Here is a 27,314-nt window from a genome sequence, read left to right as displayed (position 1 = left end):
ACCGAGTTTTCCTGTTGAGGGTGGTGGGGCTTTGGACAGGGAATGAAATAGTGAGAGGAACCTGGGAAACATCTATGTGTGGTGAGACTTACAGTACAAAGATAAAGAGTCTTTGAAGGAAAGCTTGTAGGTGTCATAGTAGCCTCCTCTTTTTGAATTTATGATGAGGATTGGCTTAGGGAATTTAGAAATAGGTTATGACTGGTGATACTAGACTGCTGCACGAGTGATTATGGTATCCAGAGGTGCTTTACCTGTGGATTTAAGGTTCTGAAAAGTTGCAAATTAGTCTCACCTGAGATTCGTCCAAAATAGTATTAGACTCATTACAAACGGTATCATTTCCTAATAAAGGTATAGTATATGTCAAAGGACTTAACTCTTGAATTGGAGAAAACAAAGTGTTTGATAATTAGATGCTCTTGAGAGTAAAATGTCATTGCCACCCTCCTTATGAAATTACTCTCAACTTTTTTTGAATAGTTGAAGACTTCCATTAATTCTTTATAAACAAGTAATTCCATATCATGGGCCTTTCCTAGCAGAAATGTCATGCCTCTCCTAAATGACGTGTTCCAGGAGGAGAATTACGGAGGTGACAGGGACCTCGGACATGGAGAGATGAGTCTTGTTTTTTTAGGAAACTTAAGGAAGCACCGATTGTTTTCTAGGGGTTCCAGGTGCCCTGATTGGATGTGTCTTAGGTCCGTGGGGAACGAGATTGTTCCTCCCAGCACGTTCAGCTCTGAGCCAGACACAGTTCCTGCACCTTTAAATTAATTCTGTAAATGCACAGGTTACAGAGGTTCACTGAATTGGTGCTACTGGCCTTATTAACTCCAGTTTGAATTAACGTAGTTGGAGATTTTGAGCATCATGTTACCAATATTTGAGAAATTGAAAAGGAAAAAGGCCTTTCAATATTTTTCTCCATTAGCTTTTATCTAACCTTTTCAAACCTTTACATGTGTTATGTTCAGTAATGTGCCTAAAAATGCAGAGATTTTCTTTTTAAACGTAATTAGAATTTAAGAAGATTGAGTATTCAGGCAGAGTATTCAGGCAAAAATATTTGTCAAGGGTTCTGTAGAAAGGATTGTAAGTTGACTAGGAAGTGAAACAAAACCATCATGGTTCTTCCCATTTCTAAGATGTTGTGAATCTCAAATGAAAAAGGAATTGCATGGTTATTGTGTTTGAGATGATTTTCTCGTCACACATCATTAGGCTTCTGATCCATTGTATATTTAACCCTGAAATTAAAGTTCTAAATTTGGCATGCTTCACTGGTAGCAGGGCATTTCACAGTTCTTTACAACAACAACAACAAAATTACTGGAGGTTGAATTTATTAAGAAAAAGGTGTCATGGTTTAAAAATAATGAGGGAAAAGCTGATAATTTACTAAAGATAACCTAAATAATTAGACTCATTCGGTTTCAGGGCTGGTATGAGATCTTATCTGCTTTGTAGGCGGGAACTACTCATTTAGTCCCACCTATTCTTTGTCCAGAAAGTTTGTGACTCCTCACATGTTTTTAAAAATATGTATCATTTTTAGCTACTACCTGCTCCAGTGAGGTGTTAATTTTAGGCTACACCAAAGGGTGTTTTCATTTATTCAACAAAAAACACAGAGTGTCTGTTGTACCTTGAGGGGCACAAGGGGTGCCTGGGTGGCTGGGTTGGTTAAGTGTTTGATCCCAGCGTCGGGCTCTGTGCTGACAACTCAGAGCCTGGAGCCTGCTTCACATTCTGTGTCTCCTTCTCTTTCTGCCCTTCCCCGCTCGTGCTTTGCCTCTCACTCTCTCAAATAAACATGAAAAAAATTAAAAAAAAAAAAAAAGGGACACGAAAACAAGTAGACCTCACCTTCATGGAGTTTATAGTGAAGCATTGTGTATTAAAATGTTAAAGATGTCCTTAAAATCTAACTGCACACAGAGTTTTGCAACTATGAATCGGGAACAAGTCAATTTAATAAATTACATTTTTAATCTTTATTTTTTATTATTTTTATTTTAAAATTTTTTTTAATGCTTATTTATTTTCGAGAGAGAGAGAGAGACAGAGCATGAGCAGGGGAGGGGCATAGAGAGAGGGAGACACAGAATCCAAAGCGAGCTCCAGGTTCTGAGCTGTCAGCACAGAGCCCGACGCAGGGCTTGAACCCACGAACGCAAGATGGTGACCTGAGCTGAAGTTGGATGCTGAACCGACTGAGCCACCCAGGCGTCCCCAGTAAATTACATTTTTAAAAAAGAAGTGCCAAAAAATAATAAAAGAAGTGCCAGATTGCATGTATGTGTGTGGGGAAACCCCCTGCATTTATGGGTTGTACAGTGGAGAGGGTTCAGCTGCCAAAAGAAACTGAGGAGGGAAGAATACTAAGAAATGGGATTGTCTGGAGTGTTGTCCAGGGACAGGGATGGTGGGGAATGGACTTATAAGCAGTAGAATGGTCAGTTGGGTTTGGTCTGAATCAAGGTCAGGTGAGAATGAAACTAATTCACTGAATTTGGGAGTTGAGAGGTTATTGGAGGCCTTAAGAGGAGTAATAGGGTGGGCTGGGTGGCTCAGTTGGTTGCACGTAGGACTTTTGATTTCAGCTCAGGTCATGATCTCATGGTTGGTGGGATTGAACCTGGTGTTGGGTGTGGGCCGACAGCAAGGAGCCTGCCTGGTATTCTTTCCCTCTCTCTCTCTCTGCCCCTCCCCTGCTCACACTCTCTTTCTCACCCTCAAATAAATAAATAAATAAATAAACTTAAAAAAACCTGTTTAATAGGGGTGCCTGGGTGGCTCCGTCGATTAAGTGTCCGACTTCAGCTCGGGTCATGATCTCATGTTTCATGGGTTTGGGCCCCGCGTCGGGCTCGGTGCTGAACGCTTGCTCAGAGCCTGGAGCCTGCTTCGGATTCTGTGTCTGCTTCTCTCTCTGCCCCTCCTCCGCTCATGCTTTGTCTCACTCTGTCTCTCAAAAATACATAAATGTAAAAAGAAAAAATTAAAAAAAAGTTTAATTGAAAAAATAGGAACCCTCCTGTATTATTAATTTTATAGTTTAAAATATTTTACACATATACCAGTACATACTAGTGCTTTCAGGTTTGATAATACCTGAGGACCTAACTCTGATTCTTCACTTACCAGTAGTTATTATCCAGAGGCAGTATAATAATCCGCAATTCAAGCCAAATAGACGTAGGTTTGAAACCTGGATTTGCTGTTTCTAGCTGCCTTTTAAGATACATGGGCCTCAGTTTCCTTTTCTAAAAGGTGTTATAAGAGAGCCTGTCTTAAAATGTTGGTAGAATTAAATGTGATAATGTATCTAAAGGTGAGCTATTAATATTATCAATGAAATTAGGATAATTTTTAGTACCAATTTCAGTGTTTCTCATCTTTCTCTTTTATTATCTTTTTTTTACCCTGTGTTCAATACAACACTTTGTTAAGGTATGTTTCAAGGCAACAATTGTCATTTTCAAAATTGTGATCTACCACTTGTCAGTCGGAGATTTTGTACTGCATGGGATAAAGTATAAGCCTTTTAAACCTTTTGTAGTTTTTGTGGATTCCAGATGAAGAACGTATCTTTTTTTTTTCAAGTTTATTTTTTTTTCAGTTATCTCTATACCCAACATGGGGCTCAGACTCATGATTCTGAGATGAAGAGTTGAATGCTCTTCAGATTGAGCCATCCAGGCATCCCAGAACCTGTCTTCTAATTTTAAATGTGGCCCTGTTTTCTATTAATTATTTATGCTCATGATGGAAAATATAGCTAAATTTACCAAAAAGCAAGCACATGTTTGAAGTCTTGATATTTGGCCTTAGAATATAATGCATATCTAAAACTACTTCAGGGGTGCCTGGGTGGCTCTGTAGGTAAAGTGTCTGACTTTGGCTCAGGTCATGATTTTGCAGTTCCTGAGTTCGAGCCCTGCATTGGACTCTGTGCTGACAGCTTGGAGCCTGGATCCTGCTTTAGATTCTCTGTCTCCCTTTTCTCTCTGCCCCTTCCCTGCTCATGCTCTCTCTCTGTCTCTTTGAAAAGTAAACACTAAAAAAATATTAAAAAAAATAAAAGTACTTGAAATTAATTTTAAGACTGAGATTTATCGATAATATTTTGTAAACCATAAAAAAGAAATTGATGTGATTCTGAATAAGTTTTGTTTGGAGAATACAAACTTTTTATATCTGAGTATCTTCTCAGAATGGCCAAAAAAAAGCATAGTTTTATAAAATGATTTATATGGTTTTACAGTTTTATGTACAAATGACCACTCAGCTGAAGTCTGTGGGCTCTTGGCCCTCCTTTCCAGAACTTTGACACTGGCTTGGATGGAGACAGGGATGTTCTTGTACCTGTACCTGCAGAAGGGCCGAGAAAAGTGTCCCCTGTCCTGTGTTGGAACGTGCCAGCTCTAACTAACAGTAGTCTTTGATTAGCTAGTTGGCTGTGTTTTCATGTGGTATAATTCACTTGTGGCTAGCGTTTATTGTTAGCATGGCCCATTCTTTTTACCCTTTAGATACAGGCAAATAACTCGTCTCTTTTCATCTGGGTATTGACTCTTCTGATATTTGAAGGGCAGCATTCTTGGCCTCCCTTCCCCAAGACTTCCCTTCACTAATTTCTCCTCATTGCTGTTCCTCATCCATTGTACCATGGTGTCTGGATCCTTTGCCATCCTGGTGGTTTTCCATTGCAGGCATTCCAGTTTTTCAGTGTGATTTTTCTTAAAATGTGATCATCCGAGTGGAATCAAAAACAGTGGATGCTGTCTGACCCATGAAAAGTGCAGGGATACTTTTCCATCTGTGGATCTGGATAGTCATAACCTTAATAAAGAAGCACCATTCTAAGTTTTTTTGGCTTTAACTTAAGAAAAACTTGCTCATGGTTCATTTTGAGTCTACTGTCATCTAAATTTCAAGGTCTTACTTGTCTCTGGCCATCAGCAACGAATAACTTAAGAACTATAATGCCACTTAGTGAATTTCATTTTTTCTTTAGCTCTATTGTATGGTAATTAAATAAATATTTAGTAGGCATTTTACTTTGTCAGTTTTTGTGTTTCCCATTTAGTTTTTAACTTGTCAAACAGTTGGCTTTCTTATTTTTGAATTTCTAAAAGATATTTCATAGGATTTATGTTCTCTGAGGCCTGAATTTTTTTTCACTCACCATTAACTTTCTGTGCCCATTGTGAGATGTGGCTGCACTGACTACATGACTTATCCACTATCCTAACAGATTATTCTCAAGATTTTTCTCAGATTATTCTCTTTTACTATTGCAAAGAGAATTGCTCAGAACATTTTCATGCATGCTTCCTGGAACACTTTGCTGTCTCTAGGCTGGTTGTATACTTGTGCAACATAACACATGATACCATATTATTTCTCAAGTATTTGAACCCGTTTACACTCTTACCAGTGTATCTTAAGTGGTCCTGTTGATTCACTACCTGTCCCAACACTTAATATGAATAGATATCTTAAAAAAATACGAATAGATTTCTTAATTTTTGCTCATTTAGTGGGTACAAAATGGTACCACTTTTTTAGTGTTTATTTTTCAAAGAGAGAGAGAGAGAGCATGAGCAGGGAAGGGGCAGAGAGAAAGGGAGACAGAGAATCTAAAATGGTACAAAATGGTATTTAATTGTGATCCCAATTTGCGTTTTTCTGATTATGAATAAAGCAGAGACTCTCTTTATATGTGTTTATTAAACAAAACAAAACAAAAAAAAGGTTGGCTTCGTATTGTGTAGTAACCATTTAAAAATGCTGGAGACAGTGCATCTAACATCTGAAGAGAGAATATTGCAAGATTTAAAAAATCTTCCTCCTACAGAGTGACTAAACAATATGTTTGATGTACTCTGTGATATTTGTGCGATCAGATACATCCTGGGTCATACTGGCCTTCTGTCTCGACCTGGGAACCTGGCCCCCAGGTTAAATCCCTTGGAGACCGATTGCGTAGGTTTAGAGCCTGACTGCCACTTAATAGCTGTATGATTTTGGGCAACTTACTTAACTTCCGCACACCTGAGGCTCCTAATTGGGAGACTTAATATCTGCCTTAGAGGGTCTTTTGGAGGAATGAGTGAGAGAAGATGTGTAGAGTGTTAAGCTCACGCCTGGTGAAAGGCAAACAAACAATAAATGGTAGTTCTGTCATCATCGGGAAGCACATTTCACTTTTTATTTTTTTATTTTTTTATTTTTATTTATTTTTTTTAAACGTTTATTTATTTTTGAGACAGAGACAGAGCATGAACAGGGGGAGGGTCAGAGAGAGAGGAAGACACAGAATCCGAAGCAGGCTCCAGGCTCTGAGCTGTCAGCACAGAGCCCGACGCGGGGCTCGAACTCACAGACCGTGAGATCATGACCTGAGCCAAAGTCGGATGCTTAACCGACTGAGCCACCCAGGCACCCCGCACATTTCACTTTTAAAAAATAATTATAAATGAATTTTTGATGATACTACCCTTTTGTAAGTTAAGACATTTTTTCCTGTCTTTTTTCTCCAAGTCATCAGGTATAGACACAAGTTATTGGTCAGAAGAGGCAGTAGATAATTTTACCCATCCCACTTTTCATGTGTCGAAAAGTGGATTTTGCTTCCCTGGGGTTCTGAGGTTGGTAGTACAGATGAAGAAAAATCACATTAACCTGTGGTAAGTATACTAAAAGAAGTAAGCGTGAGGTACTTGTCGGAGTTTCTCTACTTGTCTCCTTTAGTTCTATTTATTAATCTATCCTACCTAAAGCTGTGGGAACAACTGTCTGACTTAAATGTCTTTTTCCTGCTCAAGATCCTTAAATTGCCTCCTGCATCCCAAATAAAGTTCAGACTCTTTAGTCTGGTATTCTTAGCCTTTAATGTTCTGTACGGGGTTTATTTTCCTTGTGTTTCTACCACTGCTTCTAATATACCTCAATTCTCTTGGTAAATCCAATGCGCCATTTTCAACATGCTTTCTGGCTTCCACGTAGTATGCTCCGTCTTTTTAGAGGGTTTTCCCCTCTATCACTGTTGAAGGTCCATGGATAGCTTTTCATCTAGCCTCAGAGCCGTACATGTCTCAGCCGTAGCGTTGCTTCCTCCTGGCACCGCTGTGTGATTTGTTTACACAAACTTTTGTTCAGTCGTTCATTTATTCATTTATTTAGTAAACATGGATCGGAGTCAGACAGGAAGGCTCCTACTGTCACTTACTTCTTTTTCTCCTGGGTGTGCTGCCCACGAGAGGCAAGAAAACAATTTACTTCATCTGGGTAAGCAAACCCACCTGAGGTTGCAGGAGGTGTGGGAGAACAGGTGCATGGAGCCATGGATGGAAGTGCAGAGTTGGAGAGGCCTGGAGGGAAAGAGGCGTGGGTAGCCTGTGGTCCCGAATCTGCCGTTTTTCCAAGTTGGTATGCTCCTCTGCCCATAGTGGCAACTGTTAGCTACATTTCTTAGTTGTGTAGTGAAAGTATTAGGGGCTGGGGTGGTGATTGTGGCTTGGCAGCATATTTCATAATTTGTATGCCAGTATTAAACACCAGGTTTGGTTTGGCTGTTGCTTTTTCTTTGGGCTAGGTGTATTTTCTTTGAAGTGAAAACATCAGTCTTCTTTATGGTTTTAAATGAGATAAGGCTCTGTGATACTTTATGTCAAAGATACCTACAACATTGTGCATTTTGTTGAGACTCCTGTTTTTAACAATTGCTCGTGTCCTTGAGTTTTACTGTGCCAAACTCCTGCTAACTTTAATGAGACGTTATAAAATTAGATCTGTTACGTGGTAAAGAAGCTAGGTCAAAGGATTTTAGTTTGTCTCATGTTGAAATGAAAGCAAAATTTTATGGTGCATTTATTTAAATCCTTCTTATTGTGCTTTTTCCCCCTGAGATTTTTACTTGTTTATTTATATATTTACTTATTTACTTTAGAGAGGCAGACACAGAATCTGAAGCAGGCTCCAGGTTCTGAGCTGTCAGCACAGCGCCTGACATGGGGCTCGAACTCACTAGCTGTAAGATCATGACCTGAGCTGAAGTCGGACGCTCAACCGACTGAGCCACCCAGGCGCCCTTCCCAGAGTTTTGTAAACTGCTTCTGTGAGATAGAAACAGAATCCAGGTTATGAGGTACCAGAGTGGCTGCTGGCGTCTTCTAGAGGCAAATCTATTCTTTTTGCAGTACAACATGTAGTCATTCAAGTGGAAGCTTCAGTTACAGGTGATTTCTATTTCTTTGCATATGTATCTGAGCAGTATAAGTAGTTTTACTTTTTTTAAGTATTTATTTTAAGAGAGAGAGGGAGCTAGCAAGCAGGGGAGGGGCAGAGAGAGAGAGAGAGAGAGAGAGAGAGAGAGAGAGAGAATCTCAAGCAGGCTTCTGCCCTGTCAGCACAGAGCCCGATGGGCTCGAACTACTAACATGAGATCAGACCTGAGCCAAAACCAAGAGTGGGATGCTAAACCGACTGAGACACCCAGGTGCCCCAGCTCCCTCTATATCTTGCTCAAAATGTATTGATAGTTAAGAATTGAGTATCCGTTCTTGGGTGTGGTAAAATTTAGTATTTTGTGTTCTGACTCATTTTTGCTTATGAATCTTATTTCAGCCCAAGAGTCCTGTTTTACCTCCCCGGGATAGAATATCCACCCCCCCCCCCCCCCCCCCCCCCCGCCCCTGCTCCAGTCACGTTCTCTCTCCCTTGTAGTTTGGATGCAGGCACGTAAACCAAATCTTGTCACTTAGATGCATCCAAGAGAGATTACATTTGCATGTTTAAATGATTTCTTAGATCTAGGACAGTCTTCCTAGATATGAAGAGAGAACTAATTCTTAGAAAGAAAACTAGCAATATTTCTCCTGATATATGCAATCAATCTTTAACTACAATAGGACTCCTAAAAGGCTCTACTTTTAGACACAGCGTTGTGATAAAAAGAACAGGCCTCAGAGCTAGACTGCCTGGATTAAAATACTAGTTCTGCCACTTAACTAGGGTGTGCCCTTGAACAGGCTACTCAGCTTAGTTTCCTCATCTGGCAAGTGAAGGTAATTAAATTCCTCACTTCATCGGTTTGTGATAACTATTTCTGGGAATACATGGGAAGTGTTTTGAATAGAATAGGCACACAGTCCGTTGTTGGCTCAGTGATGATTACTTTAGAAGATGATTTTGCTTCCTACTTAAAATAAAAACAAGCAACAGGTATGAATGCTTAACTTTGTGCCCCGTTAACCATAAACTTGTGGACAGTCCTCACCCATAGGTAATCAAATCTTTTTTCTTTCTCAGAGGACAGAAATGGATTTGTGCACAGTGTTGAGCCTATCTGAGATTTGATAGCTGGAGCACTTTGCTCACTGGTTTCATTTTTGTCATGTTCAGAACCTTAGCTCTAACACTGGAGAAGGATTAATGTAGGATTTAGAGTCTTGTGTAGGGCAGGATGGAGAGAAGAATAAAAAGAGAGAGATTGTTGAACTAATGTACAGCGGCTAGGTGAGTTAGGGAAGAAAAGGATGTTAGAAAAAAGGGAAGAATCAAGAGAAGAATCATAATAAGGCTCAGGAACAGGCTTTTTGTGTAAAACGTTGAGAGCATTACAGATTATGTTGCTTGGATACCTAACCTATTTTCAATGTTGGGGAAACAGGATCATGACTTGGATTGGTTGTGATAATTATTTTTTTTTCTAAGAACTCTTTCACCTCTAAAATGTCCGTATTTTTTTGATATTCCTTTCGCCCTAAAGCCCCCAATTATAAGAATTTTGAAGGAATTTAGGAACTGAATTTAGAAAATACATTCCCCCTTTTAAAGTGTATATTTGACATCTGGTGATTAACCTTAAATAGGGAAAACCATCACAATTGTAGCAATTTGTTTTTTCTTTTTCATATTTTCTTCCTTAGAACATTCATTCTTTTAAATAGTTATGTAATAATTTAGGGAAAAGGGGTAGAATTATTAAAAGATGGATGTGAAGTAGCTGATGGGCATCTTAAAATTCTTACGTAAGAGGTATTAGTATTGTGTTTTTATACAAGTTAGCCAGGATTAATGAGCATAACATTTGCTTAATTTATAAATTAATTTGGACACTTTTTACACTTCATTATCCATTCTGCGTAAATTTTTTGATGAGTTAGTTTGCTTAAGGCACACTAAGCTTTCTCATTCATGTAGAACCTATTTAGCCCTTTTGGTTTATCTCATGGGCAGAGCATAAAGTGCTTGACAAAATTTGATCTGACAGCTTTACAGTTATGTAACATAGAAGAGAAGCTTAACAACAAAAAAGAGGGAGAAGTGAGTGATTTATCATAGCAACCTATATCTCTGTCTAGAGCTTTACCACTTTTCTCTTGCCTCTAAACTGTAGCAGAACCGCCATACGGCTAGTAATTTAAAGTCTCAACCAGTATTTTTTCTAAATAATTACAAACATTCAGAGGTGAAAAGGTCCTTAGGATTATCCTGTCCAGTTGCATCACATTACTAATGAGAATACAGAAGCCTGAAGAGGGTAAGTAACTTGCCCAGGGTCACTGACTTAGCTAGTGGCAGAGCTGACCCAGGAACCAGGGTCATAGAATTCCAATTCCAATTGCTCTTTCTGGTGTAATAGGTGAATAGAATACTTAATAACAAGATAATTATTGCAGTATTTTTCAAAAGGAGCTTTCCTATAACCATGACAAATATGATTTTGAATATTGAGTAAAAATAATTGTATTGGGAGGCGTGTCTCATTGTACCTATTCTTCTAGCCCTCCTAGTGGTATAACGTTCTGTTTCTTCATGTATAGATTGAAGCTGATAGAAATATCTCACTATATATCCAATGTGGCTGTGGCTTTCTCTTTAAAGTCTTGTATATGGTCCCTTCTCAGTAAATATTACCTGTTGGCTGTTAACCAACTGATGTATAATAGTTTCTGTCTTCATTTAAATACTATCAGGTGATTATTTAGCCAATAAAATTGAACACTGAAAGCAAGCAGTAATAAAAGTAATGGATCTAAGGAGAGATTTGCAACACAAAAACATTTTAGAAGAGGTGTATGTGTGTGTGTATGTATGTATATGCACCTTTGGAATTAGAGAAATACTTTCTAATTCTTTTCATACTAAAAACTATGAAACTATGGTTGTTTTTAAACTGTATTCAGAAATCACAACTTGTAAGTAAAATTTCTCTCCCCAGTAATGCTCTTTATGCAAATTTCAGAGTATTTAACTTGTAGGACTACAGAAACACATGATTGTTCCGTTTTGTGTTTGTGTGTGTGTGTGTGTGTGTGTGTGTGTATGAATAATCTTTGGCTAATAATAATAGTAAGCCCAGAAGCAATGTTTTTCTGTTTAAAGACTGTAGTCTACAAAGGTTTAAGAATGAAGGGTAATAAATTTGTTTTTACACTTTAATTAGTTTAGTCACGTTGTGCTTGTCTTTAGTCCTATACCTATAGTGCAGTGTTTTCTAAAATGCACTGATGGGGGCGCCTGGGTGGCGCAGTCGGTTAAGCGTCCGGCTTCAGCCAGGTCACGATCTTGCGGTCCGTGAGTTCGAGCCCCGCGTCAGGCTCTGGGCTGATGGCTCAGAGCCTGGAGCCTGTTTCCAATTCTGTGTCTCCCTCTCTCTCTGCCCCTCCCCCATTCATGCTCTGTCGTCTCTCTCTGTCCCAAAAATAAATAAACGTTAAAAAAAAAAAAAAAAAAAAAAAAAGATAAAATGCACTGATGTATTACTGGTGATTTAGGAGATGCTCTTAAGTGGTTTTGAGGTGAATGTTTAAATGATGGTAGTTAAAAATTTTAATGCTGAATAGGAAAACGTGTAATCCGATCTATCACATGGGTGGTTTTATAGTTACGGGTGAATAAAATATTTCTTAAAGTGGCTTGAGATTCTGATGTATGCTGCAACATGCAGCCTTAAAACCATTGTGCTAAGTGAAATAAGCCAACTGCTAAGAGACAGTTATTGCATTGCCTAGAATAGGCAAATTCATAGAGACAGGTAACAGAATGGTGGTTATTAGCAGCCGGGGAAAGAAGAAATGGGACATTATTGTTTAATGGGTACATAGTTTCTCTTTGGGAAAATGAAAAAGTTGTGGAAATGAACAGTGATGATGTTTATACAACAGTGTTGTATGCTGACTGCAGAGCTTACTGCTGCAGAATTGTAAATCTAGAAATGGTTAAAATTCTACGTTTTATATGCATGTTTTACTAAATTAAAAAAAAGCAGAGGGGAGGAAATAGGATGAGAGGTGTGTGTATTTTTAAAACAAATTGGGGGGCGCCTAACTGGCTCAGTTGGTAGAGCATGTGACTTTTGCTCTCAGGGTCAAGAGTTCAAGCCCCCGCATTGGGTGTAGAGCTTACCTAATAAAAAAGAAAACTAAAGAAAAGAAGAAGTCACTTGAGAAATATATTGAATAGTGATGTAGGCACTTAACACATTGGGGGAAATGTTCGTGGTGGTATGCAAATTATTGAAGGTTGGGCAACACGAGAGGAAAGTTCAATGGCTTATAGAGAGTGGCACATGTTTCAGTCTCAGTGTGCTGTGGACTAGTGGGTGGGCAGACACATGACTTTTACCTGAACCGTATTAGATGAGAAACTAAGCCCTCTCTAAGACTGGTTATTGCCCTCAAATTGTCTTATTCCGGGCTATAATCTTGGGTTCTTTATTCAGATCACCTCCTTTGCCTATTTGATAGAATTGTTGTCTTTTTAATAATGAAACCAAAAAACTGCATTTAAAACATGACATTAGCATTTAAAATCTTTTAAAAACCATAGCATAGTAACAGATGAAAAAGAAAATCACCTATAAACTTGCTGTCCCGTCAAGACTACTTTACATTCTGTGTCCATTTTGTATTCTTTGTCTCGACTTTAAATCTAAATCTAAACTTGTAAATTAAGTTTTTGGTAGCAGGCTTCAGACATTAACTTCTGTGTCACTCTTTAGTAAAAAAAATTTTTTTTAATGTTTATTTTTGAGAGAGAGAGACAGAGATAGAGACAGAGCGTGTGCAGGGGAGGGGCAGAGAGAGAGGGAGACCCAGAATCCGAAGCAGGCTCCAGGCTCCGAGCTGTCAGCAGTGAGCCCGATGTGGGGCTTAAACCCACGAATCATGAGATCATGACCTGAGCCAAAGTTGGACACTCAAATCACCTGAGCCACCCAGATGCCCCTGTTTGATTCTTCAGATTCTAATTACTGTTAGCAAGTTAAATTTTTATTTTTATTCTTAAAAAAATTTTTTTTAAGGTTTTGTTTTTAAGTAATCCCTACACCCAACAAGGGGCTCAAACTCAAAACCCTGAGATCCAGAGTCACAGGCTCCACCTACTGAGCCAGCCAGGTGCCCCCAGCAAATGAAATTTTTAAATGTGTTTCATTCATACATAGCTTGTTCTGGTAGCTAATTTTCAACAGAGTCTTTTGAGTTGGTTTAAGGAAAATGGTATAATAGTAATCTTTCTTGAGCATTGTCTAGTCAGTGGTATGGACCATTAAATGTCTCTTAGGGTGCCTGGTAGTTCAGTTGCCTAAGTGTCTGCCTTCAGCTCAGGTCATGATCTCACAGTTCGTGAGTTTGAGCCCCACTTTGGGCTCTGCTGTAGGTTCGGAGCCACCTTCGGATCTTCTGCCCCTTTTTCTCTCTGCCCCTGCCCTGCTCGCTCGCTCTCTCTCTCTCTCTCTCTCAAAAATAAATAAATTTAAACAAAAATCTCTTAATGCTTTACATGGATATAAAGCTGGAATCTTGTCTACAAGTAAGTAAAAACAGTTAGACATTCTCTTAACTAGTGTCCTAATTATGTGTCTTTCATCTACTATTGACCATTTGTTTTGTGTTTTTAGCTTGACCTAAAATTTTAATCTTCATTAGAATAGTTAGATCGGACTATAGAATGTAATGATGTATTTCCTTAGTTTGCTTTTGCATACTGACTTTGACAGAGATAAAAAGATAGTCTCTAACAAATAAGCTTGCTTAAATATTGCTGTTTTATTTTATGATCCTTTTCAGACTCCACCATCTTAGTTATATATAGGCTCCTGGTTGGGCTCTCTTAAAATCTTTAGGTTTATTTTTCCTTTTTATAAATTGGCTGGAAATCTTGTGGCATTGCTTTCGTCAATAGTTTCACAAATTTATCTTGCTTTCTCCCTTTATTTAGACTTTTACATTTACTGACAGATGGGCTGAATTGGTGTGTTCTATTTCTAGGTTTTGATTTTAAAAATCAGTTTGATTAAATATATAAATATACAGCATTATTTGAATAAAATAATAAATTATTTGAATAAAATTAGGTTCCCAGTCATGTGTGCACCAAGTTTTAAAGTTCTTAGGATCAAGATTTCAGATTATGGTAAAAAAAAAAAAAAAAAAGTAAGTTCTCATTATCCTCATATCTTCAAACTTCAGAAAAATATATTTAATTATATATAATTGTTACTGTATGTGTCCTGTCTTTCATGTGTTTATCTCGTATTTCCATTAGATATTCAGTTCTTGGCTACTAATACTTTTGTTGTGATAAAACGTATCTGAAGGTCACTTCAGGGAAAAGTAAATTCTATTTTCTCAGTTGATTTTCTTCTGCCTTTCCCCTTTTAAATTTTCCTTTATCAGAACTGAAGAAGTTATTGACAAATAGAGCAGTTCTGCTCTTCAGTTTTTATTTTGGATAAATACAAAATAGGAAAATTTTGAAACAAAATTATCTGTACTAACTTTATACTTCCTTTAAAAACTGGTAGCTCCAGGGGTGCCTGGGTGGCTCAGTCAGTTAAGCGTCGACTTCACCACTGGGGCTTCGAGCCCTGCGTCAGGCTCTGTGCTGATAGCTCAGAGCCTGGAACCTGTTACAGGTTCTGTGTCTCCCTCACTCTCTGATCCTCCCCGCTTACGCTCTTTCTCTTAAAAAGGAAAACATTAAAAAAAAAAATAAAAACAAAAGAACTGGTAGCTCAGTATTTGACGTAGATTCTAAGTTTTTATTTAACTTTTTATCATGGAGATTTTAAAGAGTACACAAATAAGCATCCTCTCCACAATGCATCTGACAGGTCTCTTAAGTTTTCTTTTTATTTCATTTATCTCTCTCTCTCTCTCTCTCTCTCTCTCTCGCCTCTATTTATTTATTTATTTATAATGGAGTTGTATTTATTTTTTTTTATGAGTGGGGGAAAAAAACAGAGGGAAAGGGAGAGAGAGAATCTTAAGCAGTCTCCACGCTCATTGTGGAGCCTGATGAGGGGCAGATCATGACCTGACCCCAAATCAAGAGTCAGACACTTAAGCAAGTGACCCACCCAGGTGCTGCTCTTAAATTTCTTTTAATTTACATCAGTTTCCACTGTTTTTTTTAAAACTCCATTCTCTGTTAAAGAAACTGAATTCTAAATATGGATGGCTGCGTACTTATGGTTTCATTTCATGCTTGGCTAATGGCTTGGTTAGATTTGGGTCCAGTGTTTTTGTCATATCACGTGAGAATGCATATGTCTGCTCATCTTAATTTTAGTAAGATTGGTCACTGTAGGTATACAGACCTAACACTAATGAGTGCATGTATCCCTACCAAAATAATCATACCCAAATATTCATAGTAGCTCAACTGTCCATCAGTTGTAGAATAGGTAAACAAACTGTATTTGGTATGATGGAACACTACATAGTAATAAAAGGGACAAATTAACTGGTCTAACCAACAATATTGATGTTTCAAACAGAAGTAATGTTGAGTGAAGAGAGTTAATGCAACAAAGAGCCTGCTGTATGATTTCAGATATAGGAAGTTCAAAGATGGGCAAAATTGTCTGTTTTAAACGTACTGTAAGACCAATGAAATAATACTACCTCATTCAAAACTTTGCCCCCCTCTGATTGAAATAGCTCCCCTTAATCATATACTCAGTTTCCATAGGTATTAGGATATATTTCCATATCTTATTACATTGGTTTGTCTATTCATATGCTTGTCATCACATTGTTTAATGTTTTGATAGTATGGTGCTTTTTTCTGTTGTTTTTTTTTTTAGATTTTATTTTTTTCATGTTTGGTTATTTATTTTGAGAGAAAGAGAAACAGAGCATGAGCAGGGGAGAGTCAGAGAAGGAGATAGAGAATCCTCAGCAGGCCTGATCTTTACCTGTGCCGAAATCAAGAGTCAGATGGCTGGGGCACCTGAGTTGCTCAGTTAAGCATCCGACTTCAGCTCAGGTCATGAATTCATGGTTTGTGAATTCGAGCCCTATGTCAGGCTCTCTGCTGTCAGTGCAGAGCCCACTTTGGATCCTCTGTCCCTCTCTCTGCACCGCCCCCCCCCCAACCAAATACATAAACATTAAAAAAAAAAAGATGCCTAATTGACTGAGCCCCCCGTTGCCCCTAGATTTTATTTTTAAGTAATCTCTACAGCCAAGTTGGAGCTCAAACTTACAACCTTGAGATCAAGAGTCACATGCTCCATCTACTGCGCCAGCTAGGTGACACCCCTTTTTGTTATTTATTTTATTTTAGTTTTTAGAAGTAGACTGTGCTCAGTATGGGGCTTGAACTTACAACTTCAAGATCAAGAGTTGTGTGCTCTACTGACTGAGCCAGCCAGGTGCCCCTAAAAAGTTTTATGATAACTTTTTTGTTTTTTTAAATTTGTATTTAAATTTTGGTTAGTTAACATACAATGCAATATTGGTTTCAGGAGTAGAATTCAGTGGTTCCTCACTTACATACAACACCTACTGCTCATCACAAGTGCCCTCCTTCGTACCCATCATCCATCTAGTCCATCTCCCACCCACCTCCCTCCGTCAACCCTCAGTTTGTTCTCTATTGTTAAAGAATCTCTTGTGGTTTGTTTCCTTTCTTTTTTTTTTTTTTTTTTTTTTACTCCCTTCCCATATGTTCATCTGTTTCGTTGCTTAAATTCTATGTAGGAGTGAAATCATATGGTGTTTGTCTTTCTCTGTCCGATTTTGGTTGACATAGTATGTTCTGGCTCCGTCTATGTCATTGCAAATGGCAAGATTTCATTCTTTTTGATGGCTGAGTAATATGCCATTCTATGCGGGCGTGCCACCTGCCCACCCACCCCACATCTTCTTTATCAGTCAGTGGACATTTGGGCTCTCTCCATAGTTTGGTTATTGTTGATAATTATGTGTTTTAGTATCTGACAGGGTTCATACTTTTCTCCAATCATTGCTCTGCCTTTTCAGGATTTTTCTAGCTACTCTTGCTTATTTATTCCTTCTAATTAACTTTATAACTTGTTTTCCCTCAGGAAACAATAAAACCCTAAAGGTATTTTCATTAGGATTCCATTAAATTAATAGATTATCTTAGGGAGGACTAATACCTTTTTGGTGGTGAAGCATCCTTTCTAAGAATATGGTTTGTGTTTCCTGTTTGTTCACTTTGTTTCTTATAGTAATGTTTTAGACTTAAATAGGTTTCCTGTTGTTTATTGTTGTTAAATTTAAGCCTATTTTAATTTTTGGTGTTTAAATGGGATCTTATTTTCTATTTTTACACATTTTTTTCCATTCATTATTATTTTTTTTTACCAGTGGTTATTGTAAATATGAAGGCTTGATTTATATGTTTAATTTTATATCTTGCTATTTGACTATAATTTCGTATTATTTGGAATAATTTTTCCATTAATTCTGTGGGATTTTTCAATTAAATAAATTATTTGCAAATTGAGGTAGCAATAGTCTTCTGCAACCCTCACACCCATCCCAAATTGTTATGCCTTAATTGCTTTCTCTCATCTAATTGCATTGACAGATACCTATATAATTTTATATAGTAGTAGTGTCCTTATTTTTCTTGGCTTTAGTGTTTCCCCAGTAAAGTGTTGGTTTTTTTTTTAATAGCTATATATATGAGAGATGTAATTTACATGCTGTAACGTTTACCTACTGCAACTGTACAATTCAGTGATTTTTAAAATAAATTTGTAGGGTTGTACCATTACTATAATCCAATTGTAGAACAGTTTTGTTATTCCCAAAAGTTCCTATGTGTTTGTCCTTTTACAGTGGCTTAAATGTTGGCAGGTATAGGATGATATATGCATGTGTGTTTATATGTAAATATGTATATCCTATGCCTGTATAAATATATTTTTATCATTTTAAGGAATTATTCATTAATTTCTATTTGTATTAAATTAAAAAATTTTTTTTTAATATTTACTTATTTTTGACAGAGAGAGAGAGACAGCATGACCGGGGGAGGGGCAGAGAGAGAGAGAGGGAGACACAGAAACCAAAGTAGGCTCCAGGCTCTGAGCTGTCAGCACAGAGCCTGATGCGGGCTCGAACTCACAGACTGTGAGATCATGACCTGAGCCAAAGTCGGATGCTCAACCGACTGAGCCACCCAGGCGCCCCATGTTAAATTTTTTTTAATGTTTATTTATTTTTGAGGGACAGAGTATGAGTGGGGGTGGGGCAGGGAGAGAGGGAGACACAGAATCCGAAACAGGCTCCAGGCTCTGAGCTGTCAGCACAGAGCCAGACATGGGGCTTGAACTTGTGAACCGCAAGTTCATGACCTGAGCCTAAGTCAGATGCTCAATCGACTGAGCCACCCAGGTGCCCCGATTAATTTCTGTTTCATTGCTTGCTTTACTACAAATGAACGTTTAAAAGTTTTATTGTTTGATATACATTTTCAATCAGTGGGCTCAAATTGTTGTCTGTCTTGGCATAGTGAAAATGAAGTTTCCTTGAAGTGTGGTGTTACAATAAAATTTTTTTTTCTATGAGTAAAGAAAGGTAACATTTCATGTTCTGAAACATTTCTTCCATGTTGTTTGTTGAAGAGGATGGCATTCCCTGTGGATATGCTGGATAATTGCAGTCATGAAGAATTGGAAAATTCTGCTGAAGATTACATGTCAGATCTAAGGTGTGGTGACCCTGAAAACCCTGAACGTTTTTCTCTTCTCAATATCACGGTAAGGTGTGCTAAGGTGATTGTTATCAGTCTTTTCAGTTGAGTTTATATGTGAAATCGTATCTGCTTACTTTTTAAAATGTTAACTACTCACTTTTGAAATTTTTATCAAAAGGCTATTGAGTAAAGTGAATAAATATTGATTTGTTAGTATAGCAGTATGATCAAGTTTAAAAAAAACACACTCTACAGGTTATTGCTTAATATTTATATTATGCCTTTAAAATTATATGTAAGTTGTGTAACAGTTTGCTGAGACTGGTTACGGGATTTGAGCTGACTAAATTTGGATTGAGAATTTGTGATTTTAGAAGGTTTTTAGGAAAGAAAAATCAGAACACTAAATTGCACATTTTTGTACCACAGATCTTCCTTTTTCTAAAGTACTAGAATCAAGCTTTCTAATTAGTAAGCAGGATATATAGTGAAAGGAAAGATAATTAGACTTGGAATTGTTAGAATTTCACTGTGAACTAGATGGTAGGCAAATTCTCTAACCTTTATAGGCCTTGTCGTTTTCTTCTAGTAAGTGATGTTTAAGGGATTCTTTAAAGTCTCTTCTTCTAAAGCACCAGTATTTTATAATTATCTGAATTGTAGTATCATCTGTAAGTGGGGAATTATGGTCAGATTAATGAAGGTAGGCAAATCTTAGAGTATCATGTATCTCACTGGAAAAACCGTTTTACCTGTCTCATGTCTTTTACTATAAAATGGAGTTTTTTTCCCCCGTGAAATTGTGTAACAGATAATAAACTAGTGTCTTTTTTTTAATGAGTTTATATGTACCATATCATGCCTTTGTTTTTATTCATATCTGTGGCTAGAGTACAATAATAATATTTATTGAAATAAACTTCAGTTTTTTGTCCCCGAAGATAATAAAATTCTTGCAAAAGGGAAGTCTGATAGAATTTTTTGACACGAGAAATCCCTTCTATGAAATTACATAATTAGCATTAATGTAGGAAAAGTTTAATATTTTGGTAGAAGCATGTTGTTTTTGTCCTATATTTTCTGAATAGACTTTTCACTAATCTTTACTCACTTGTCATTTCAGATTCCTATTAGCCTGTCCAATGTAGGCTTTGTACCTCTTTATGGTGGAGATCAGACTGAGAAAATTCTTGCTCTCTTTGCACCTGAGGACTCACTCACAGGTACTTTTTTTTTTCTTTTTTTTTTTTTTTTTTGCTTAATAAATGGGGCCATGTTGTATTATAAAGTGTAGATATATTTATCTGTATAAACCTTATCAAATAGTAATATCGTATGCTATAAGACTTAAATGTTAATAATCATTTATTCTATTTTTAGCTGTGGCACTTTACCTTGCTGATCAGTGGTGGGCTATTGATGATATTGTGAAAACATCTGTCCCTTCTAGAGAAGGGCTTAAGCAGGTAACAAGATCCTGTATTTAAAAGTGTTTCTTATGAGGCCATTTCACAGTTTGTTTCCCACTAAACATTGATAGTTCTTAAAGTTATTGAGCACTTCTCCATTTTAGTATGACCAGGTTGTATTAGATGATTAAAGTTTCATTGTTTTGATGAAGCTGGTACTCTGAGTGGGCTTCCTCAGTTTTATGTGGCTCTGAATGTATCTGAGAATTGAGTGATGAAGAGTGAGTCTCTATGGGTTACTTGAACGGTAGTTACCTGTATTGGCTTCAGCTTCTGATTTCTGTATAGGGTAGAGAAAAACCTAGTTCCCTCTGTGTGTTTGCTTAGGTTCTCTGCCTCTAGGAGAGACTGACCAGGAACCTTGCCTATCAGTAGGCCCATTTCAGGTGGTCTATTCAAGTGCTCTACACAGTGGAATAGAAGGGAGATCCTCACTAGCATACTTCCAGGCTTTGTCCCTTTTTTTCTGTCCTCGTCACCATCTTCTCATTTCCTTCGAGGAAGACATAGATGACCTGAATTCTGCATGCCACAGTGCTGAATGGGAGAACCAGGCTCTGAAAGGCAGAATTAAGAAACAAAGAGGATCTAACATGATGAAAAGTAATTACCCATAGGTTCAAAAAAATAACTGCACACGTACACCGTGAAGAATAAGCTAAAACAACGCATATGAAAACGATTAGGCTTTAGTTAATTAGAAGTAAAATGAAGGTAAACAAAAAAGCTAATACAAGAACTGAAGTTTATATAGCAAAGCCCGATTGTTATAACCGTATCTTCAGTGTTTATGTCTGTAGTATCTTCAAGCCCCAGTGGGAAGAGAGATGATAAGGATCTGGAGCATTTCGAGAGTGAGAACTGGAATGGCAAAAGTACCCAAAATTGCATTAGATCAGTCCTTTCTTTCATTCGTTCCTATGTTCCTGTGGTAGGAATTTAGGGGAATGTCATGGCTCTCTTCAATTATTTTTAGACTGTATGGCTCCAGAGTATCAAAGTACAATCTTTGGCTATAGTCAACTCAGTATAAAGAAGAGTTATATACTGGTCAGAGCTGTTCAAGGAAGGAATGGGTTGCCTGGAAAGCAAGTGAGCTTTGTCATTTCGTGTGTTGTTTGGTATCTGACCTCTCCTACTATGTAGTATAGTTAAGGGTTTTTGTTTAGTTTTGAGAGGAGTGTTGGCATATGCGTTAATGCTTTTTTCCTTCACTCACCTAATTATAGGGCACTCTCGTTTTTCTTCAAGGAGACTTGAGGAGAAATATTTTATGGGTAGTATGTACTCTTGTTTTTAGTGGTGAAAGATGTCTATGGGAGGAAAACCCCATTGTTTGATGTCAGAAAGTTGGTGAGTGGTCCCTGTGACCATGTAACCCTGCATGTAGGAAGTGAGGCTCTGTTTCCATTCTGTGACTGCCCCAAGTTTGTTTCTTATCAGACTTGCCTGGTACCACTGTCATCACTCATCTGATCTGGCAGAAGGGTCTGTGGGTATGTATGTGGGGTGAGGTGGGTGTTTCTTATAGTTGTCTAACTATAGACATGACTGTTTAAAAATTTTTTTTTTCAACGTTTTTTATTTATTTTGGGGGACAGAGAGAGACAGAGCATGAATGGGGGAGGGGCAGAGAGAGAGGGAGACACAGAATCGGAAACAGGCTCCAGGCTCTGAGCCATCAGCCCAGAGCCTGACGCGGGGCTCGAACTCATGGACCGCGAGATCGTGACCTGGCTGAAGTTGGGTGCTTAACCGACTGCGCCACCCAGGCGCCCCTAGACATGACTGTTAAATGAACATTTTACCTGGAAAAAATGAGAGAGACCTTTCCTAGGAACATAATTATGGATTTCCTCATCAAGTAAGGTAATGGTTCTTAAAGATCTAGAGGATAACAGGAAGCTTTCTTTTTTTCTTTTTTATTTAATATTGAGACTGGAATGGGGTGAAAAGAACTGAAGCAGTAGAGGTAGCCTGGGTCTGGGCAGCTGGTAGCAGAAACAAAACACTTGAGCGCTAAGGAAGAGATGGCTAGATCATTGGTACATTGGAAATTAGTTTTTCCTGTTTGAGAATTTTGCTGAGAGGCACTATGTCCATGCCTATGTGTCTATAGAAATGGATTATTGTTGGCATGAATGGTTACTCTTATCATCACTTTTACTGTGATGGTAAGTTTAAGAAATCATTATTAGTGTATTTAAAGTGCTTTGTGCATGCCAATATGAGGTGTGGAAGCAGGGAGCAAGGTGGATAGCATCTCTGAATGCATATCATAACTGTTGTGCCTGTGTCTGACTCTCTTTCCAGGTGAGAACTCTTGGGGAGAGAGTGGTACTGTATGTTCTGAATCGAATTATTTATAGAAAACAGGAAATGGAGAGAAATGAGATACCATTCCTGTGCCATAGCAGTACTGATTACGCTAAGATTCTGTGGAAGAAAGGAGAGGCCATTGGGTTTTACTCAGTTAAGCCTACAGGTGAGTCTTTAAAAGTTATTTAAACTACATATTATGGAAGCTTCCTTTTTAGACCCCAACTGTATCCGTATCCTTTTAAATTACTCTTTAGAGTTTAAATTGAGGTGATTTTACTTACTGTTTCTTAGGAGTACTTTGATTCTACCTTTCTATGTAAAAGAGGATTGTTAGGAAAGTCTTTTGAAAAAAAACAAAACAAAAATAAACGTTTGACAGAGGGTAAGATTTGTACACATATGTGTAAAGAGAGGTGTACTTTGAGCCTCTGATTTGGCTGTCTTGACTTCTTACCATGCCCTTCTCTCTCTCCCTCCCCCCCCCCCCCCGCCTTTAAATTTTAGTTAGTTAACACACAGTGCAATATTGGTTTTAGGAGTAGAGTTCAGTGATTCCTCACTTATACAACACCCAGTGCTCATCACGAGTCCTTCCTTAGTACCTATCGTCCTTCCCTTAATTTAAGGTGGTTGTTTGATTCCTGCTGCTGTCACCATTACGGCTCCTTTTAAAACCACTCTCTACCTGTGGACCAAATGCATGGCCTCTGTCTGCCTCACACAAGTGATTAAGCCTGATTTATTGAAGGCAGCTTTGCTAATTACCATGAAAAACAATATATTTCGAGAATTTAGACAGCTTTGAAATTGTTAATCTTCTGAAGTTTGGATTTTTTTAAAAGTTTATTTATTTATTTTGAGAGAGAGAGAGAGAGCGAGCGCTCGAGCGCACATGCAGGGGAGGGGCCGAGAGAGAGAACCAAAGCAGGTTCTGCACTGTCATTTTGGAGCCCATTGTGGGGCCCGAACTCACAAACTGCAAGATCATCACCTGAGCCGAAATTGAGAGTTGGACACTTAACCAAGACTGAGCCCCCGAGACACCCCTGAAGTTTGGATTTTTGATCATAAGACTTAGCTATACCCTATTCCTAAAAGATGGGTGCCACTTCATTTTGCTTTACCTATTTTCCTGCTGTTTCAGTTCCCTGGAGTTACTGAAGCCACCAAGCTCTAACTTGCTTGATCTGTGTATACGTATATACCCACCACATAGCAAAATCGGCCTGTTCTGTACCTTGACCAGAAGACCTTTCGTAGAGAACACTCAGATTAATTTTTGGTCTTTTTTACATTTCACACCTTCCAGATTTAGCTCTTTTTTTTTGGTCTGATCAAGTTTGGAACTAGCTCATAGACATTTGGAGCACATATTAGCTTATACTTATTTATTTGGAGCTTTGCTTTAGATGAAAGGCACACAGTTAAAGGGCATAACATTGCTCTTTGAGTGTTTCTGATCAGTACCTGATTCCAGGAGCGTGCTTCTCTTCCTTTTTCATGCGCATTTGGGCTCTTTCTCTCCTCGGTGACCTGGCCTCTAGTTTTGCTTGTTCTGGTAGTTAACTAAATATCATATTCTGGAGTTTTCAAGTGCCGGTTGTCCACCACTTTTAGCACCTTCCGCAATTTTCTACTAATTGCATTACCTCCTTACCATTTATTTTAGTTCTTTCCCACTTTTAAGTTTTGGCTCTCATCCACCAGATAACAATGAAATTAGGTGTGCTTATACCAGACTTTGAATTAATAACCATTTAATTCAGTCTGAAACTATTATCTTTTTTTAAAGGAAACCCAGGTGTAAAATATTTTGGAAAAATTGCTCAAAACAAATACTAAAGCACTTTTATTTATTTTTTTAATTTTCTTATTATTTATTTATTTTTTTTTGTAATTTAACTTTATTTTTCATTTTTTAAAGTTTACATCCAGATTAGTTAGTATATAGTGAAGCAATGATTTCAGGAGTATCTTCCTTAATGCCCCTTACCCATTTAGCCCATCCCCCCTCCCACAACCCCTCCAGTAACCCTCAGTTTGTTCTCCATGTTTATGAGTCTCTTCTGTTTTGTCCCCCTCCTGTTTTTATATTATTTTTGCTTCCCTTCCCTTATGTTCATCTGTTTTGTCTCTTAAAGTCCTCATTTGAGTGAAGTCATATGATTTTTGTCTTTCTCTGACTAATTTCATTTAGCATAATACCCTCCAGTTCCATCCACGTAGTTGCAAATGGCAAGATTTCATTTGTTTTGATTGCCGAGTAATAGTCTGTTGTATATATATACCACATCTTCTTTACCCATTCATCCATCGTTGGACATTTGGGATCTTTACATACTTTGGCTATTGTTGATAGTGCTGCTATAAACATGGGGGTGCATGTGTCCCTTTGAAATAGCACACCTGTAGCCCTTGGACAAATGCCTAGTAGTGCAATTGCTGGGTCGTAGGGTAGTTCTATTTTTAGTGTTTTAAGGAACCTGCATACTGTTTTCCAGAGTGGCTGCACCAGCTTGCATTCCCACTAAAACACTTTCTGATAGAAGTATTCATAATCTATGTATCAGGAAAAAAACTCCCAGTAACAAAAAGATAAAATCTTTATTAAATACGTATTGAATGAAAGCCTTATGATATTACTCTTTATGATTTTTAAGTTAAATAGCATATTGGTATATTGGGATATTTGTTGGGATATAAAATTAGTTTTGATATATAAAAGGATTTATATATATATTTATATATATATAAAAGGATTTATATATATATTTATATATATATAAAAGGGTTTATATATATATTTATATATATATAAAAGGGTTTATATATATTTATATATATAAAAGGATTTATATATATATTTATATATATAAAAGTATATATACATTTAAAAGGATTTACATATATATTTATATATATAAAAGTATATATACATTTAAAAGGATTTACATATATATTTATATATATAAGGATTTACATGTATTTATATATATAAGGATTTACATATATATTTATATGTAAAAGGATTTACATATATATTTATATATAAAAAGGATTTACATATATATTTATATATAAAAAGGATTTATATATATGTATATAATGATTTATATATATTTATATATAAGGATATATATTTATATATATGCTTTTATATATATATTTATATGTGTATGTAAAAGGTTTTATATATATAATAGGATTTGACTGTTTATGAAGTCAGATCCTATTACAGTGTAATGAAATTTAAGAAACTGTATAATTTTTTTTTTTGTCTTAAGTACAGAGATCACTGTGGGAGACTTAGAGTTTGTATGGTTTGGGGGTTATGGAGATGTCATTGTTAAAAGTAGTTTTTTACAGTAGCTTGTTGTGTGAAATCTGGAACATAACTCAAAGGGAATTCACAGAATTTAATAACATCATTATAACAAAAGATTTTCTGGTCCCTTCTATAGTTATTGAGTATTTTTATCTATTAAAAAAGGAATAGGATTAGCGCTGAACCTTGTCTCATTCTGGTAGTAAGTAATATTCATTAATGGACTTATAAACCAAAAAAAAAAAAAAAAGTGAGATACATCTATTTCATTCAAGATACATTTTGAGTAAAATTTTATTTTTCACCTAATAAGTAATTTTCCATATGTAGAATACATTTATGTTTTGATCCATTGTTTACTATTATTAATGATGATAATAACCCAAAATTTATTTTGGTTTTATAATTAGAACTGTATGGTCACAAGAAATTTTAAAAATGTATATTTGTATACAGGTATGTTTTTGCACTGAAAAACAGTTGAATAATCAAGTATATAATCTCAAGAATAAAAGTACATTACATGATGATAACATTCTGTAGAATACATATAAGAGAAATAGAAATTCAAGGAGAAAAAGGAACATCTTAACATTTTTGAGTGTTAAGGAATGGTTAGTTCAATAGTAAAGGAACAGTTAAGGGGATGATAACGGTTATCAAGTTGATAATAGTTTCTAGGGTCCATTAGATAGATTTATTAAAGTGATAAAATTTTTGTTTATCTTTAATATTATTAATTGTAAAGGGAAAAAATAGTACATTTACATAGAGAATCATGGCAGACACTCTGTTAACTAATAAATCATGGTTAATATCACCAGGAGTAACACCTGTCAATATCTGGACTCCTGATCTCTGATGTACTGAGAAGGGCATAACATGATTTTTGGTATTTTTGCCCAAAACACATAACCTTAATTTTATAATGAGAAGACATTTGCAAAGCCAAATTGAAGGTTATTCTACAAACTAACTGAGCAGTAATCTCTAGAAGTGTCAAGATCATGAAAGACAAAGGTGGAGGAATTATCAAAGATGAAAACTAAAGACATATTAAACGAAATCCAGTATGGAATCCTAGATTGGATTTGGAAACAGAAAAGAGGCAGTAGTGGAAAAAGTGGTGAAATTTGAATAAGGTTCTAGTTAATAGTATTTTATCAATATTCATCTCTTGGTTTTGATAATAGTACTTTGATACTGTAAGAAGTTAGCAT

General features: G+C 36.9%; 1 protein-coding gene across 9 annotated transcripts in view; it reads left to right on the top strand.

Moving 5' to 3' along the window:
- Positions 1-27,314, top strand: part of FAM169A (family with sequence similarity 169 member A) — a 96,964-nt gene that overhangs the window by 23,785 nt on the left and 45,865 nt on the right. For 8 of the 9 annotated variants that reach the window (XM_047877143.1, XM_047877117.1, XM_047877124.1 and 5 more), the window contains 4 exons: positions 18,908-19,042; positions 20,102-20,201; positions 20,359-20,444; positions 22,761-22,932. In XM_047877143.1, coding sequence (XP_047733099.1) covers positions 18,911-19,042; positions 20,102-20,201; positions 20,359-20,444; positions 22,761-22,932 — 490 coding nt within the window. In that variant the 5' untranslated portion in view covers positions 18,908-18,910. Of the gene's footprint in view, positions 1-6,661; positions 6,702-18,907; positions 19,043-20,101; positions 20,202-20,358; positions 20,445-22,760; positions 22,933-27,314 lie in introns of those variants that run through there. The other variant, XM_047877189.1, reaches the window with a different exon arrangement.

The sequence above is a fragment of the Prionailurus viverrinus genome, chromosome A1, assembly GCF_022837055.1.
Source record: "Prionailurus viverrinus isolate Anna chromosome A1, UM_Priviv_1.0, whole genome shotgun sequence".
Taxonomy (NCBI): domain Eukaryota; kingdom Metazoa; phylum Chordata; class Mammalia; order Carnivora; family Felidae; genus Prionailurus; species Prionailurus viverrinus.
Note: the sequence above shows the minus strand (reverse complement) of the source record. Positions and strands in the feature narration are given on the sequence as shown.